Here is a 12,536-nt window from a genome sequence, read left to right on the forward strand (position 1 = left end):
TACTTTTAATCCTGAATGGAAAAGCCTCCTGTTTTACCGAGCGGAGTTAGTAAATCACTCAAATATGAGGTCAACTCCTTAACGGAAGAAGAAGAGCTACTTTTAAAATTCCCGCCATTAAAACTTCAAATCATCTCTATATTTAGAACAACAGGAAGTTGTGACAGAAGAAACTGAAACATGTAATTTTAGCCAACATTCGCAGTGTTTACCTTTCAAATATCACACATGTTCTTATAATCACTTTTCCAATAATATTTAAAACTCTGCAGGTAAAATTGTTGATTGTGCCGAGTTGATTTATTGCATAAAATTATTAAAAATTATTATGCTGACCTACAAAAGGGGATTTCCATGTTTCACGACTGATCCAAATCAGCAAAAAGTGACTGACTAGTATTATATAGTCATGAGTCAATTAGATAAACATGAATTTAGACATGATATCAGAAGAAACTAGATTATTAATACATAAGGATCATGATATGGTGTAGTATACTATATTTTTATAACATTCTGAACAAATTAGAAAATTCACCTTCTGTGAGCTGGGAACATATAATATATCAAGTCAATATATAAAGGAACCTGCTGGGAGTAATTATAATAGTTTCGCTTTATTTTGATTCAACAGATTAAAAATTTTCACCAAATATGATGAAATATACAGTAGCAAGTAAAGCAAGGATACAAGAGGGTGGTAAAGGGTTATTTTCGGGCAACATGATCGCTGTTTTTTATTTCACGTTCAACATGTTTTTACTTTTTTATTTGACGTTCAGTCGTGCAAGAAGGGTGCCTCGTTCAATGTGTTCTGCTTATTTAATTTTACGTGCATCGTGATTTTCAAAGTCTTTATATTTTGCGTGCTCGATATTTTTCAAATAAAATTAATTCAAACACTTGGCAGGGATCACAAGAAATACTTTTTTAAAAGCTGTAAACCAATTATATCATAACTGTGTATACTAAATCGAGAATATCAAGTACAAATGTAAAACAAAGAGTTAATATATACAAGAAGACAGTGACTCAGTCACAATTAATTTAAAGGTTCAAATAAAAATATTTCAATAATAAGCACAATCAATGGTCAATTGCTTGTTGGTTTACATTATTTTTTGTACATGCAGTGAGGGGGGATAGGACCTTTATAAGGACTTCAGGATCGGGTGTTTTTAAGCCCTGAATTTCGGGATTGATCCTTTCGGGAATTCTTTTTTCGAATATTGGATGCCAGGGATTTCGGGATCTGGATCCCTACTCCCCCCCCCCCCCTCTGTAGTTTGAGGCTTTTGTAATGTGTGTGTGCCTAGGGCATGGAAGAGAAGCCTATTAACCCCTAAAAAAATCTTTTATCCGAAGAATGATTTCAAGTGTAATCTAAAATGTAGCTGTTTAAATCAATTCATTTGCTTATGGAAATACCTGACTAAAAATATCATGAAATACAATTTTTTTACCTCATTAATGTTCACCCTGACGCTCTTGAAAATCTTATGTTGCTTTAAAACCCTTCTTGAGTAACTGACCTCATCCCACCAATTTGATTGGTTTCACCACCGTTTGAGTAACTCAACCTTAAATTCTTGGCACTCAGATTGCCTATTACTCTTTTTTTTTCCTTTGCCCATAGATAAGATAAGATATTTTATTTCCTAATCATAGGGCTCATAACAAGCATGTAATCACATAAAGTAAAAATAAAAAACCTTTCTCTCCCACTCGCATACACTCACACATACAACTATCGTTCTGATTAAGGATGATTGATTTAACAGTACAACATGTAAATGAAAAATAAAATACTGACACAAATTTTTTTATGAGGAGAGTCAGTTGCCTACATTGTATATGTGGAACGAAGCATTACTCTTACTGCCCAGAAAAGAAAAAGAAAAAACAATCCAGGTATAATGTGACAATGAACTGGTGAAGACTATAAATAAGTTTTATAAGTTTCAGTAAAGCAAATATTTAGTTTCGCAATGTGTAAAATGAGGATAGCAATTCACATAATATAGAATTAAAATGAAGGCTATCGTTTGACATAAACCAAATAAGCAGATTACTATCGGATATTTGGGATAAATATGGGTATTTTGTAAAGAGTTCATCCAGAAAGGTTTTTCTTCCTTATTATAAAGGGTACATTTAAATAAAAAATGTTCTTCGTCTTCAACCGAGTTCATTGAACAAAACTGGCATGTTCTCTCTGATCTTGGAAGTGTAATATTTTTTCCATGTTCATCAATTTTTCGTTCGTAACGGCCTCTCTCTATGCGGAGACAATGATTGCTTATTCTAAATCTAGTTACAAAATGTAGTATAACTCTCTTATCTCTGTTCTTAATATTGAAGTAATCTTCAAAAGTGAAATTATGTTTAAATTTAAAGTAGTTGCTCAATTTACTGTGATCATCTTTTTTTGGAAAATGACGCAGTCATTGTTCCATTACTGGCGACCTGAACTTCATTACATTTCTCTGCCTACCGCGCTTGGTTTCGTATTTACTATTTTTCATACAAACTGGAATCTGCTTGTGTTATCATTATGCATGATCATTGTGTAGTAATCAGCCAGGAACCAGTTTACAAACTAACTGGTTTCTGCTTGTATTTCACTACACTCGAACAAAGTGTTGTAGTTTGACAGGAACCAGTTTAGAATTTGCAAACTACAAAACATAATCGGTTATTGATCATTCCGTTTTGGTGTTTCATACCGACTTATATGGTTTGAATAAGCTTAAGCCCCTTCAAACATTAATGTGATAGGTATATTAAAGACTGTTTTACAAAAGGATGGAACTGTTTTGCTTTCAAAGTCGTACTATAGTGATATCTGTTATGTACGGATTTCCACTCTCACCGGTTAATTTCTTCTTTTACACGTGCTTTTGAAACTTCCTGTTTAAACATCGCAAGTTTTAAAATTGTTTTTTGAGTGAATTAAACTTATTGAAACAATCATGAAGCGTTCCAGAATCATTTTCAAGCAGTTTCTTTTTCTCTTTGATGATGGAAAATATGTTTTCTCAAGAAAATACCGCAAACGATCGCAGAGGAATTGAAACGTACAAGTCAAGTCGGCACCTGAACAAATTGGCGTCAATTCGGCATCCAATAATATTTGTTATAATATTTTCTATTCAATTAATTATTAACAGGTACCAAGTACATAGTGAATTTCACTGTGAAATCCACCGTCACTCACTGAATATGTTGTTGTGTATTTAGGTAAACAACGAAACCAAAGTGAATATGTTGTTGTGTATAAGGGTACAGTAAACAACAAAGCCTTTACCCAAGCTATTGTTTTAACAATTAGACAATAATTAAAATAAAATGGAAAACTATGAGTCCGTTTCAATAAATCAAACTTTCATGCCAAATAATTAGCAAATTTTAGGTGTTTTTTTCAGTAAAGTTTAAACAGCATTAAACAAACAATCCTGTAAAATGCTCAACTGGTTAAAATAATGCATAAAAATATCCAATATCTCATGTATTAGTCCAAATAATAATGACGTCTGGCAAGGCTATTTTATTTTTTTTCTGGGACGCCTTCCTTAGACGTTCGTAAGAAGGCGTCCCAGAAAAAAATTAACATAGCCTTGCGGTCATAAGAAGGTGTCCCAGAATAAAATTTAAAAAGCCTTGCCAGACGTAATAATTATTTGGACTACCATAACGGTTACTCATATATATATCATTAAAAATAAGCCAAAAAAGTCATTTAGTTGAGAAAAATAAATATATACAAAATGTACATGAACACCCAAAAATGTGAAAGTTAGTATTAAACTCTTTTTGCTTAAATACTGAAAAAAATTCTGGCAACCCCTTTCTTATTTTTACTCTTTTTGCTTAAAATACTGTTAAAATATATATTTAACATGGGTGACGAATTGACTATATCCAGTGTCGATTTAACCAGGTGCTTATTTGTCCAGGTGCCAATTTAACCAGGTGCCGGTTGACTAGAATTCTTTGACAAATGTTTGAAATTACCTGAGTTTCATTAGACCTTTGATAACAGTAACACAAAGATTATTTACTTAATATTTTGTGGGAGAAGGGGGTTCAGACTATGTGGTATCAGGTCTGTTCGCGCCCAATACATTTTCACACCCTACACGTTCGCACCTCGCACGTTCACACCCAAGGTCCGTTCGCACTCTACTCATTCGCACCCAATTTTAATTCAAATTCAAGTTGAATAATTGGAAAATCATGATTGTTGTTTTAAATTGCAATAACAATACGCTATCCAAAACATGATTAAGATTTATTCAACACAAACACTCCCCAAGGGTGACTGGGGAATAGAAATATGGTCACTTGGTCTTCTCCCGACCGGCAGTAAAACGCTTGCTGAAGTGGGGCGTCCGTTTGGCTGTGCGGGATGTATCAAGTTCGCAGTCACGTACGGTCAGAAGGGGGACGTTAAATCTGATGCCTCGTGTAAAGAGAGTGCCACGCTCTTTGCACGTTAAGAACCCTTGCAACAACTTTTCAGGGGTCCGTAGGTGGCCTGTTGCAAGGCCAAATTTCTGTTCCTATCCAATATACCCTCTTTTTCCGGTGGCAGTCCAAATTTCTCCGACCATCATCCCAGATGGCCTCTATTGTATCAACCTACCTATTGTATTCATTGTGAACTTGTTCTAGTCCTGAATATGCATGAAATATTTGCCACTGGACGTTAAGCAACCAACAATCAATCAATCAATCAACACAAACAAAAATGCTGTCTCACTTTATTTTAAGACAATGACAACAATTATACTTATAAGAAAACACTTGCTTACAGAGTTATTAAACACAAAACCAATTAAGATTGGGTGCGAACATGTAGGGTGTGAAAGTGAAAGAGGGCGAACATGAGTTGGGCGCGAACGGACCCGGATTCAGACTATGTACCATTGAGAAATATACAAGCCTTTCTACGGTATTCATTTGTACAATTCAGGTAGTCTTGACCTATTCATTTGTCTTAAAAAAAACAGCCAGTTGTCACCTTCACTTCACACACACACATATACGAATATCAATTATTTGCTTACGAGACATGTTGCATTGTTAAACTCATTACGGTATGTGAAAATCAAGACTTGCATAAACTATCCCAATATTAGAGACAGTGGCGTCATTTTTCTTCAGAGCTTTCAGCTCTTTGATTATTAAGTCTTTTTGATTGCTCCAATATGTAAATAAATCAGTTTTGATACATTTTCTAAGTAAAATTTTGAATTTATCTTTACTGAGTTTTTTACAAAGTACTAAATTTAAACCAAGTTTTTCACTAAAAAACTTTATGTTTGCATACCACGATTGATTAGCCACAGCTTTATCAGAGAAGCTTTCAATATAAGCATCACTTAAGAGATCAGTGGGCAAGTTTTCAAGGCGGTGCCAATACATAAACATTTGAATTAATATGTTAATATATAAAGGAAATTTACCTAGCTCTGATATAACTCCAATGTTTGTGCAATTTTTGGAGACACCAAGAACATACTTGCAAAATTTAAGATTTAATTTATCAGGTTCCCAATTTTTGAAGATTTCAAAAAGATGCATGGCTCTTCTTTTTGGAGTCATATTTAACATACCCCATATTTCACAGCCATATAAAGCTATATATATTGGTTTGATGGTGTGATCAAAAATATGAAGTAAAGTCTTAATAGATGGAGAACATGACTTAATGTTTTTGTAAAATTTAAATGAAGCCTTTAGTCCTTTATCATATAGTTTTTTTTTAGCTGCATTAAATTTTCCAGTATAAGTAAGAACTAATCCTAAGTATTTATAGAATTTCACACACTCTATTCTGTTTGCACCTATATTAAATTCATCTAACAGTAGTCTCCCATTTTTATTAAAGATTATAATTTGTGTTTTCTTTGTGTTTATTTCAAGACACCAGTCATTTCAATATTGGTATATATATTAAGTTGGGTTTGTAACCCCTTTTTATTATCTGAAAATAACACCAGGTCATCCGCATAGAGAAGGCAAGGTACACATTTATTATTTAATTGTAAACAGTCACAGTTGTCCTCTAAAGCTTTGGACAAATCGTTTATGAAAAATTTAAACAGGTTAGGACTTAAAACATCCCCTTGATGGACTCCAACTTTAGAATTAAAAAAATCAGTTATTTTATTATCTACCCTCACACAGAGTCTGTCATTGTTATACATACTATTTAGAATTCTATAGAAAAAAACCATCAATATTTCCCTCTAACAATTTCAACATGATACCAACGTGAAGCACTTTATCAAAGGCTTTACAAAAAACCACAAAACATGTATATCGTTTTTTTGCTACCACAGTTTAAATATTTATCAATAATGCATTTTAGAATGAAGACATGATCCGAAGTCCTGGATTTCTTAGAGAACCCAATTTGAGTTTGATGTATAATCCCGTTTTCAGACAAAAAATTATCAAGTCTCAGGTGTTTAAAATAATGTTAAACAGTTTGCCAATACTGTTATTAATTGCTATGCCTCTATAGTTTTCAGGTTTATTGGGATCTTCAGATTTGTACAAAGGGCATATAAAACTTTGGGACCAAGACTTCGAATAGTGACCACATCGAAATATTGCATTGAATAGTTTTAGAAAACATGGAACCATGTGGGATTCTGACACTTTCAGCATTTCATTACTTATGTTGTCCAATCCAGGACTCTTTCCAGATTTGAGCTTTTTCAAAGCCTTTTGTAATTCAGACAAAGAAATTTCAAAATCAAGTGGAAAAAAGCTTCCAACATTTTTTCTAATTGTTTTAGTTTTTCTGTAATTTCGTTACTTTGTTTGACAGATTTGGAGAAACAGATGCCAAATTAGAAAAATATTTGAACCAATTATCTCCATCTATATTGTTTGTGTTATTATTTTGTTGTTCATCTCTTAAGGAGTTTACCAGAGACCAGTATTCTTTTGGGTTTTCGGTTTCCAAATTGTCCAAGTGATCTAAGATAAGCTGTTTGAAGTCTTTTTTCTTTTTTCTCCTCAGTTTTGAATATTGTTTATTTGTCTTAAAAAAAGAGCCCCGTACAATTGGGTCTTTTGAAAATTTTGACATTAAATTGCCCTTTTCTGTGACAATTTTTTTAAGTTGTTCCAAATCATGATCAAACCATTTTTTATTATTTTCTGTGAATTTTCTTTTTTCTTTCTCAAGGATGCTTTACATACTTTATCAAAAATCGTGTGGACTTTACTGGTGTATAAATCAATGTTTTCTGGGGTAAGCTCCATCTTTTCATTCATAAAACTTTTAATTTCATTTTGAAAAGCAGGATTACAAAATGTTTCTTGAAATTTAATAATACTTTCATGGTCCCATATATATCTTGTTGGAAAATCAATTGACCCTTTTTGCTTGCGTTCTATTTCACAGTTGGCTAAGATTTTTATACGACCGCAAAATTTGAAAAAATTTTCTTCGTATATTGCTATCACGTTGGCGTCGTCGTCTGCGTAGTCGTCGTCTTCGTCGTCGGCGGCGGCGGCGTCATCGTCCGAATACTTTTAGTTTTCGCACTCTAACTTTAGTAAAAGAGAATAGAAATCTATGAAATTTTAACACAAGGTTTATGACCACAAAAGGAAGGTTGGGATTGATTTTGGGAGTTTTGGTCCCAACATTTTAGGAATTAGGGGCCAAAAAGGGCCCAAATAAGCATTTTCTTGGTTTTCGCACTATAACTTTAGTTTAAGTCAATAGAAATCTATGAAATTTTGACACAAGGTTTATGACCACAAAAGAAAGGTTGGGATTGATTTTGGGAGTTTTGGTTCCAACAGTTTAGGAATTAGGAGCCAAAAAAGGGCCCAAATAAGCATTATTCTTGGTTTTCGCACAATAACTTTAGTTTAAGTAAATAGAAATCAATGAAATTTAAACACAATGTTTATGACCACAAAAGGAAGGTTGGTATTGATTTTGGGAGTTTAGGTCCCAACAGTTTAGGAATTAGGGGCCAAAAAGGGACCCAAATAAGCATTTTTCTTGGTTTTCGCACCATAACTTTAGTATAAGTAAATAGAAATATATGAAATTTAAACACAAGGTTTATGACCATAAAAGGAAGGTTGGTATTGATTTTGGGAGTTTTGGTCCCAACAGTTTAGGAATAAAGGGCCCAAAGGGTCCAAAATTAAACTTTGTTTGATTTCTTCAAAAATTGAATAATTGGGGTTCTTTGATATGCCGAATCTAACTGTGTATGTAGATTCTTAATTTTTGGTCCCGTTTTCAAATTGGTCTACATTAAGGTTTAAAGGGTCCAAAATTAAACTTAGTTTGATTTTAACAAAAATTGAATCCTTGGGGTTCTTTGATATGCTGAATCTAAAAATGTACTTAGATTTTTGATTATTGGCCCAGTTTTCAAGTTGGTCCAAATCGGGGTCCAAAATTAAACTTTGTTTGATTTCATCAAAAATTGAATAATTGGGGTTCTTTGATATGCCAAATCTAACTGTGTATGTAGATTCTTAATTTTTGGTCCCGTTTTAAAATTGGTCTACATTAAAGTCCAAAGGGTTTAAAATTAAACTAAGTTTGATTTTAACAAAAATTGAATTCTTGGGCCTCTTTGATATGCTGAATCTAAACATGTACTTAGATTTTTGATTATGGGCCCAGTTTTCAAGTTGGTCCAAATCAGGATCCAAAATTATTATATTAAGTATTGTGCAATAGCAAGAAATTTTCAATTGCACAGTATTCAGCAATAGCAAGAAATCTTCAATTGCACAGTATTGTGCAATAGCAAGAAATCTTCAATTGCACAGTATTGTGCAATAGCAAATATTTTCAATTGCACAGTATTGCACAATAGCAAGAAATATATAATTGCACAATATTGTGCAATAGCAAGAAATTCCAATTGGATTTCAATTGGAGTTATCTTTCTTTGTCCAGAATAGTAGTTGAATCAACTTAAATCATTGTTTTATACAATATACAATGTATATTCACTTTTACTACCAACTGATAGACAGTGATAGCAAGCACTTTTTTTTACATTTTAATATTTTATGATGTATTTAAATGAGTAGTTATTGTTGCAAACTTCATTAGAAATTTGAATTGAGATCAGTTTTGAAATAAGGGAAAGGGGGATGTGAAAAAAAAATTGGGGGGTCAATTTTTTTCATTTCAGATTTCATAAATAAAAAGAAAATTTCTTCAAACATTTTTTTGAGAGGATTAATATTCAACAGCATAGTGAATTGCTCAAAGGCAAACAAATTTTTTTAAGTTCATTAGACCACATTCATTCTGTGTCAGAAACCTATGCTGTGTCAACTATTTAATCACAATCCAAATTTAGAGCTGAATCCAGCTTGAATGTTGTGTCCATACTTGCCCCAACCGTTCAGGGTTCAACCTCTGCGGTCGTATAAAGCTGCGCCCTGCGGAGCATCTGGTTAAAGATATTTTACAATGGCAGTCTGATAAACAAGGAATGAATTCATTTACATTCATATATGATAATTGTGACAACAATGATTGTGAGACTATAATATAATCGACTACACTACATCCATTTGGTTTAAAACATGTATAAGTACCATTAACATTACCACAACATCTACCGTTAACAATTCTTAGGGGTCATCCATAATTGTCAACCATTTTCCAAAGTGTACAAAACGTACACTCGGGGGGAGGGGGTTAAAAAATCAACATTTTTACCGTACGCTTTTTTTTTTTATTTCCGAAATTTATTTCGTGTCCGTAGGCATGGTAGGAAAGGTCGATGTATAAAATTGAGAATTGGCTTGGGTGTGTTTCTCTTCTTATTTCTTCTTTATTATTTTAACTTGATGATATTTATTTCGTTATCATAATTCTCCTCAATCCGGATTGAAAGATTAAACATGTTAAAAGATCAAATCATATGAAAACTAAATCTTTCAAAAATGTGAACTAGTAAAATTATTTAAACAAAAAGTTTGCAAGCATTTCTCAGTACCCCCGATTGTCAATTTCACCTGCTTTATTATAGATCGTTATCGTTTCACTCTGTTTAACAAACAAAATCGATGGAAACACTAAATTCTTTGAATGTTTTGATTTTGACAAGACGCCATTTTGTGAAAAGATTTTAAACTGGTCCTTCGATTAATTTTCTTGTAATGCATTCCAAAATAGTAAACCAGTAAACCGGAAGCAAACTTATTTTTCTTAGTATAAGCATCTTTTAATTAGGAGCACCTCCATATGAAGTTTAACCTTAACTTAAAAAATATCCAGTATATATACATAAACCAAGGATTTGTATAGTAAGACTTACTATACAAATCATTGGTGCCATGAATGGCAAATTTACAGGGACCTTTTAAATAGAAATACAGGCGGGAAATTTAAAAACTTTAAATGTTTTAAAACATTACTCTTTTATTGATTGCTGTCTTGAGCTCTGATTCCACAACAACTGTCAGTCCATCCTTTACTAATGCAATATAACCATGCATTTCCCTTCTTTGATTCTTTATAGCATAATTTATGTGCCCTTTTGTTTATCTTTTGCATGCTCTAGGTGCCCTTTTTCATTGGAGTTACCATTCCAACTGTGTGATAGGGGAAACACTAATCTTTGTACTCTTTATTCTGACAAAACACAAGCATCACAGACAGATGTCATCAAATAAAACAGTCAGATATGTTTTAGTTTATTTTCAATGCAAATTTCTATATTAAACTAAAATATATTAAACAGGATCTTCTTTTTATTAAGAATGATTGATTCCTCTCTTGAAATCTGAAAATGGTTGATGTACACTTTTTGAGGGAGGGTGGGGGGTCTGAAAAAGTGTACGTTTTGTACACTTTGGAAAATGGTTGACAATTATGGATGACCCCTTAATTGGTTACATATGCACAAATCAAGCAATTCCCTTCCTCTTGTATCAATAATATTATCCTGACTGACTCTCCTCTCAGTAACATAATCTATATCATACATATTATCAGTTATCATTGTCTGTCTTTCAATGACTTTTGGACCTTAATTACTCCCTTAGTTATTAACTATACAATATAAAGGTATATGTTTAGGGTTTACTAACTCACCTAATTTTGAGTGACTACCTTATGCTACATACTTACACAGGAACAAACTTTTCAGATTTGCTTCATGGATCCACTTTGAGAGATGCTGAACTGACACTTAAAATCCTCAATTAGATGAACATGAAATACATTGGGTACCTAAAAACAAATTTATAAAGAAGTTCATTCATGATATTTTTAGTGCAAAAATATTTATATAAAGAAATGAGTCAATCCATTGAAGATCAGATTAATTACACCTATAAGATGTCGAATGAAATTAGTTCCTCATGTACAGAAAACTTATTTATTACAAATTGCTGTACAATGTACTATTGCCATTACTCAATTAATCCTCCTAAACAGAACTTTCTGTATTACTGTAAAGTGATACTACCTCCTACTCATGGTTGATGATAAAATACTAATGATTTGATTTGTATATTATAAGATAAAACATCTAGTGAGCTACATATACAGTGCTAGTTATTATATTATAGTAATAATTTGATTTCTAGGCAACCCTTGATGGTTGAACTTTGAGAAGAACTGTTAAACTGTGATTGATTTCAATAGAAAGTAAAATACTAATGATATATTTCTGTTTTCAGATAAAAGATGTCAATATTTAGTGATTGTCAGATAGTCCTGGATTTGACTACCAGTGTCAGCTTTAAGAAAAAGACAGAAATCAGGAAAAAGATCACTGAAAATGGAGGAATTATTTCTTACATTGTCACCAAGAAGGTATGTACAATGCAATAATCAATTTTGAATGAAGACTGACATCCATTACCACTGTACTAGTATATATATTTGTTTAGGGGCCAGCTGAAGGACGCCTCCAGGAACGAGAATTTCTCACTGCATTGAAGACCTAAGGGTGACCTTCTGCTGTTGTCTGTTCTATGGTAGGGCTGTTGTCTCTTTGACACATTCCCCATCTCCATTCTCAATTTTATTGCTTGTTGAACAATTCACATGAATTACAATTCAAAGTTTTATTCAAAGTAATTCAAAGTAAAAATCAGCTTCAGGTTACCCAGAAAATTGTTGTTCCTTTGATCATAGTTTTTGAAGAGATTTTTTTGTAAAGCAAATATCCATCAGAATTTCAGTCTTATTACTTTATAAAAATAAGGAGATATGGTATGATTCAGTGGCAGATCCAGGGGGGGGGGGGGTTCTGGGGAGTAAGAATAATGTGTTAATGATGTACTTAGGTGATCTAATTAATAAGGTAAAATTAAATAAATCAAGAATTTAAAATTGATACTTTAAGCTGGAAGAGTATTAGTTAAGGATCAAAATAAGCTAAAATTATTGATAGGTAATGGAGCTTCTTTTCGAGATAATTTGACTTATGAAATTTGTTGGAAAAAGGCTGACTTGGACCTTTACATTATAATTGCATTGGTATTATTTAGGTCTCAAATCAAAAGAAAGA

At 32.6% G+C, this 12,536-nt stretch overlaps 1 protein-coding gene across 1 annotated transcript in view; it reads left to right on the forward strand.

Annotated features, from left to right (window-relative positions):
• The first annotated feature begins 388 nt into the window (after positions 1-388).
• The window catches only part of LOC143048259 (uncharacterized), an 82,322-nt gene continuing 70,174 nt past the window's right edge, over positions 389-12,536 (forward strand). Inside the window, exons 1-2 of the mRNA XM_076221828.1 lie at positions 389-488; positions 11,701-11,836. Of these exons, the coding sequence (XP_076077943.1) occupies positions 11,708-11,836 (129 nt within the window). The 5' untranslated portion in view covers positions 389-488; positions 11,701-11,707. The remainder of the gene's footprint in view (positions 489-11,700; positions 11,837-12,536) is intronic.

The sequence above is a fragment of the Mytilus galloprovincialis genome, chromosome 10 (genome assembly GCF_965363235.1).
Source record: "Mytilus galloprovincialis chromosome 10, xbMytGall1.hap1.1, whole genome shotgun sequence".
Lineage (NCBI taxonomy): Eukaryota > Metazoa > Mollusca > Bivalvia > Mytilida > Mytilidae > Mytilus > Mytilus galloprovincialis.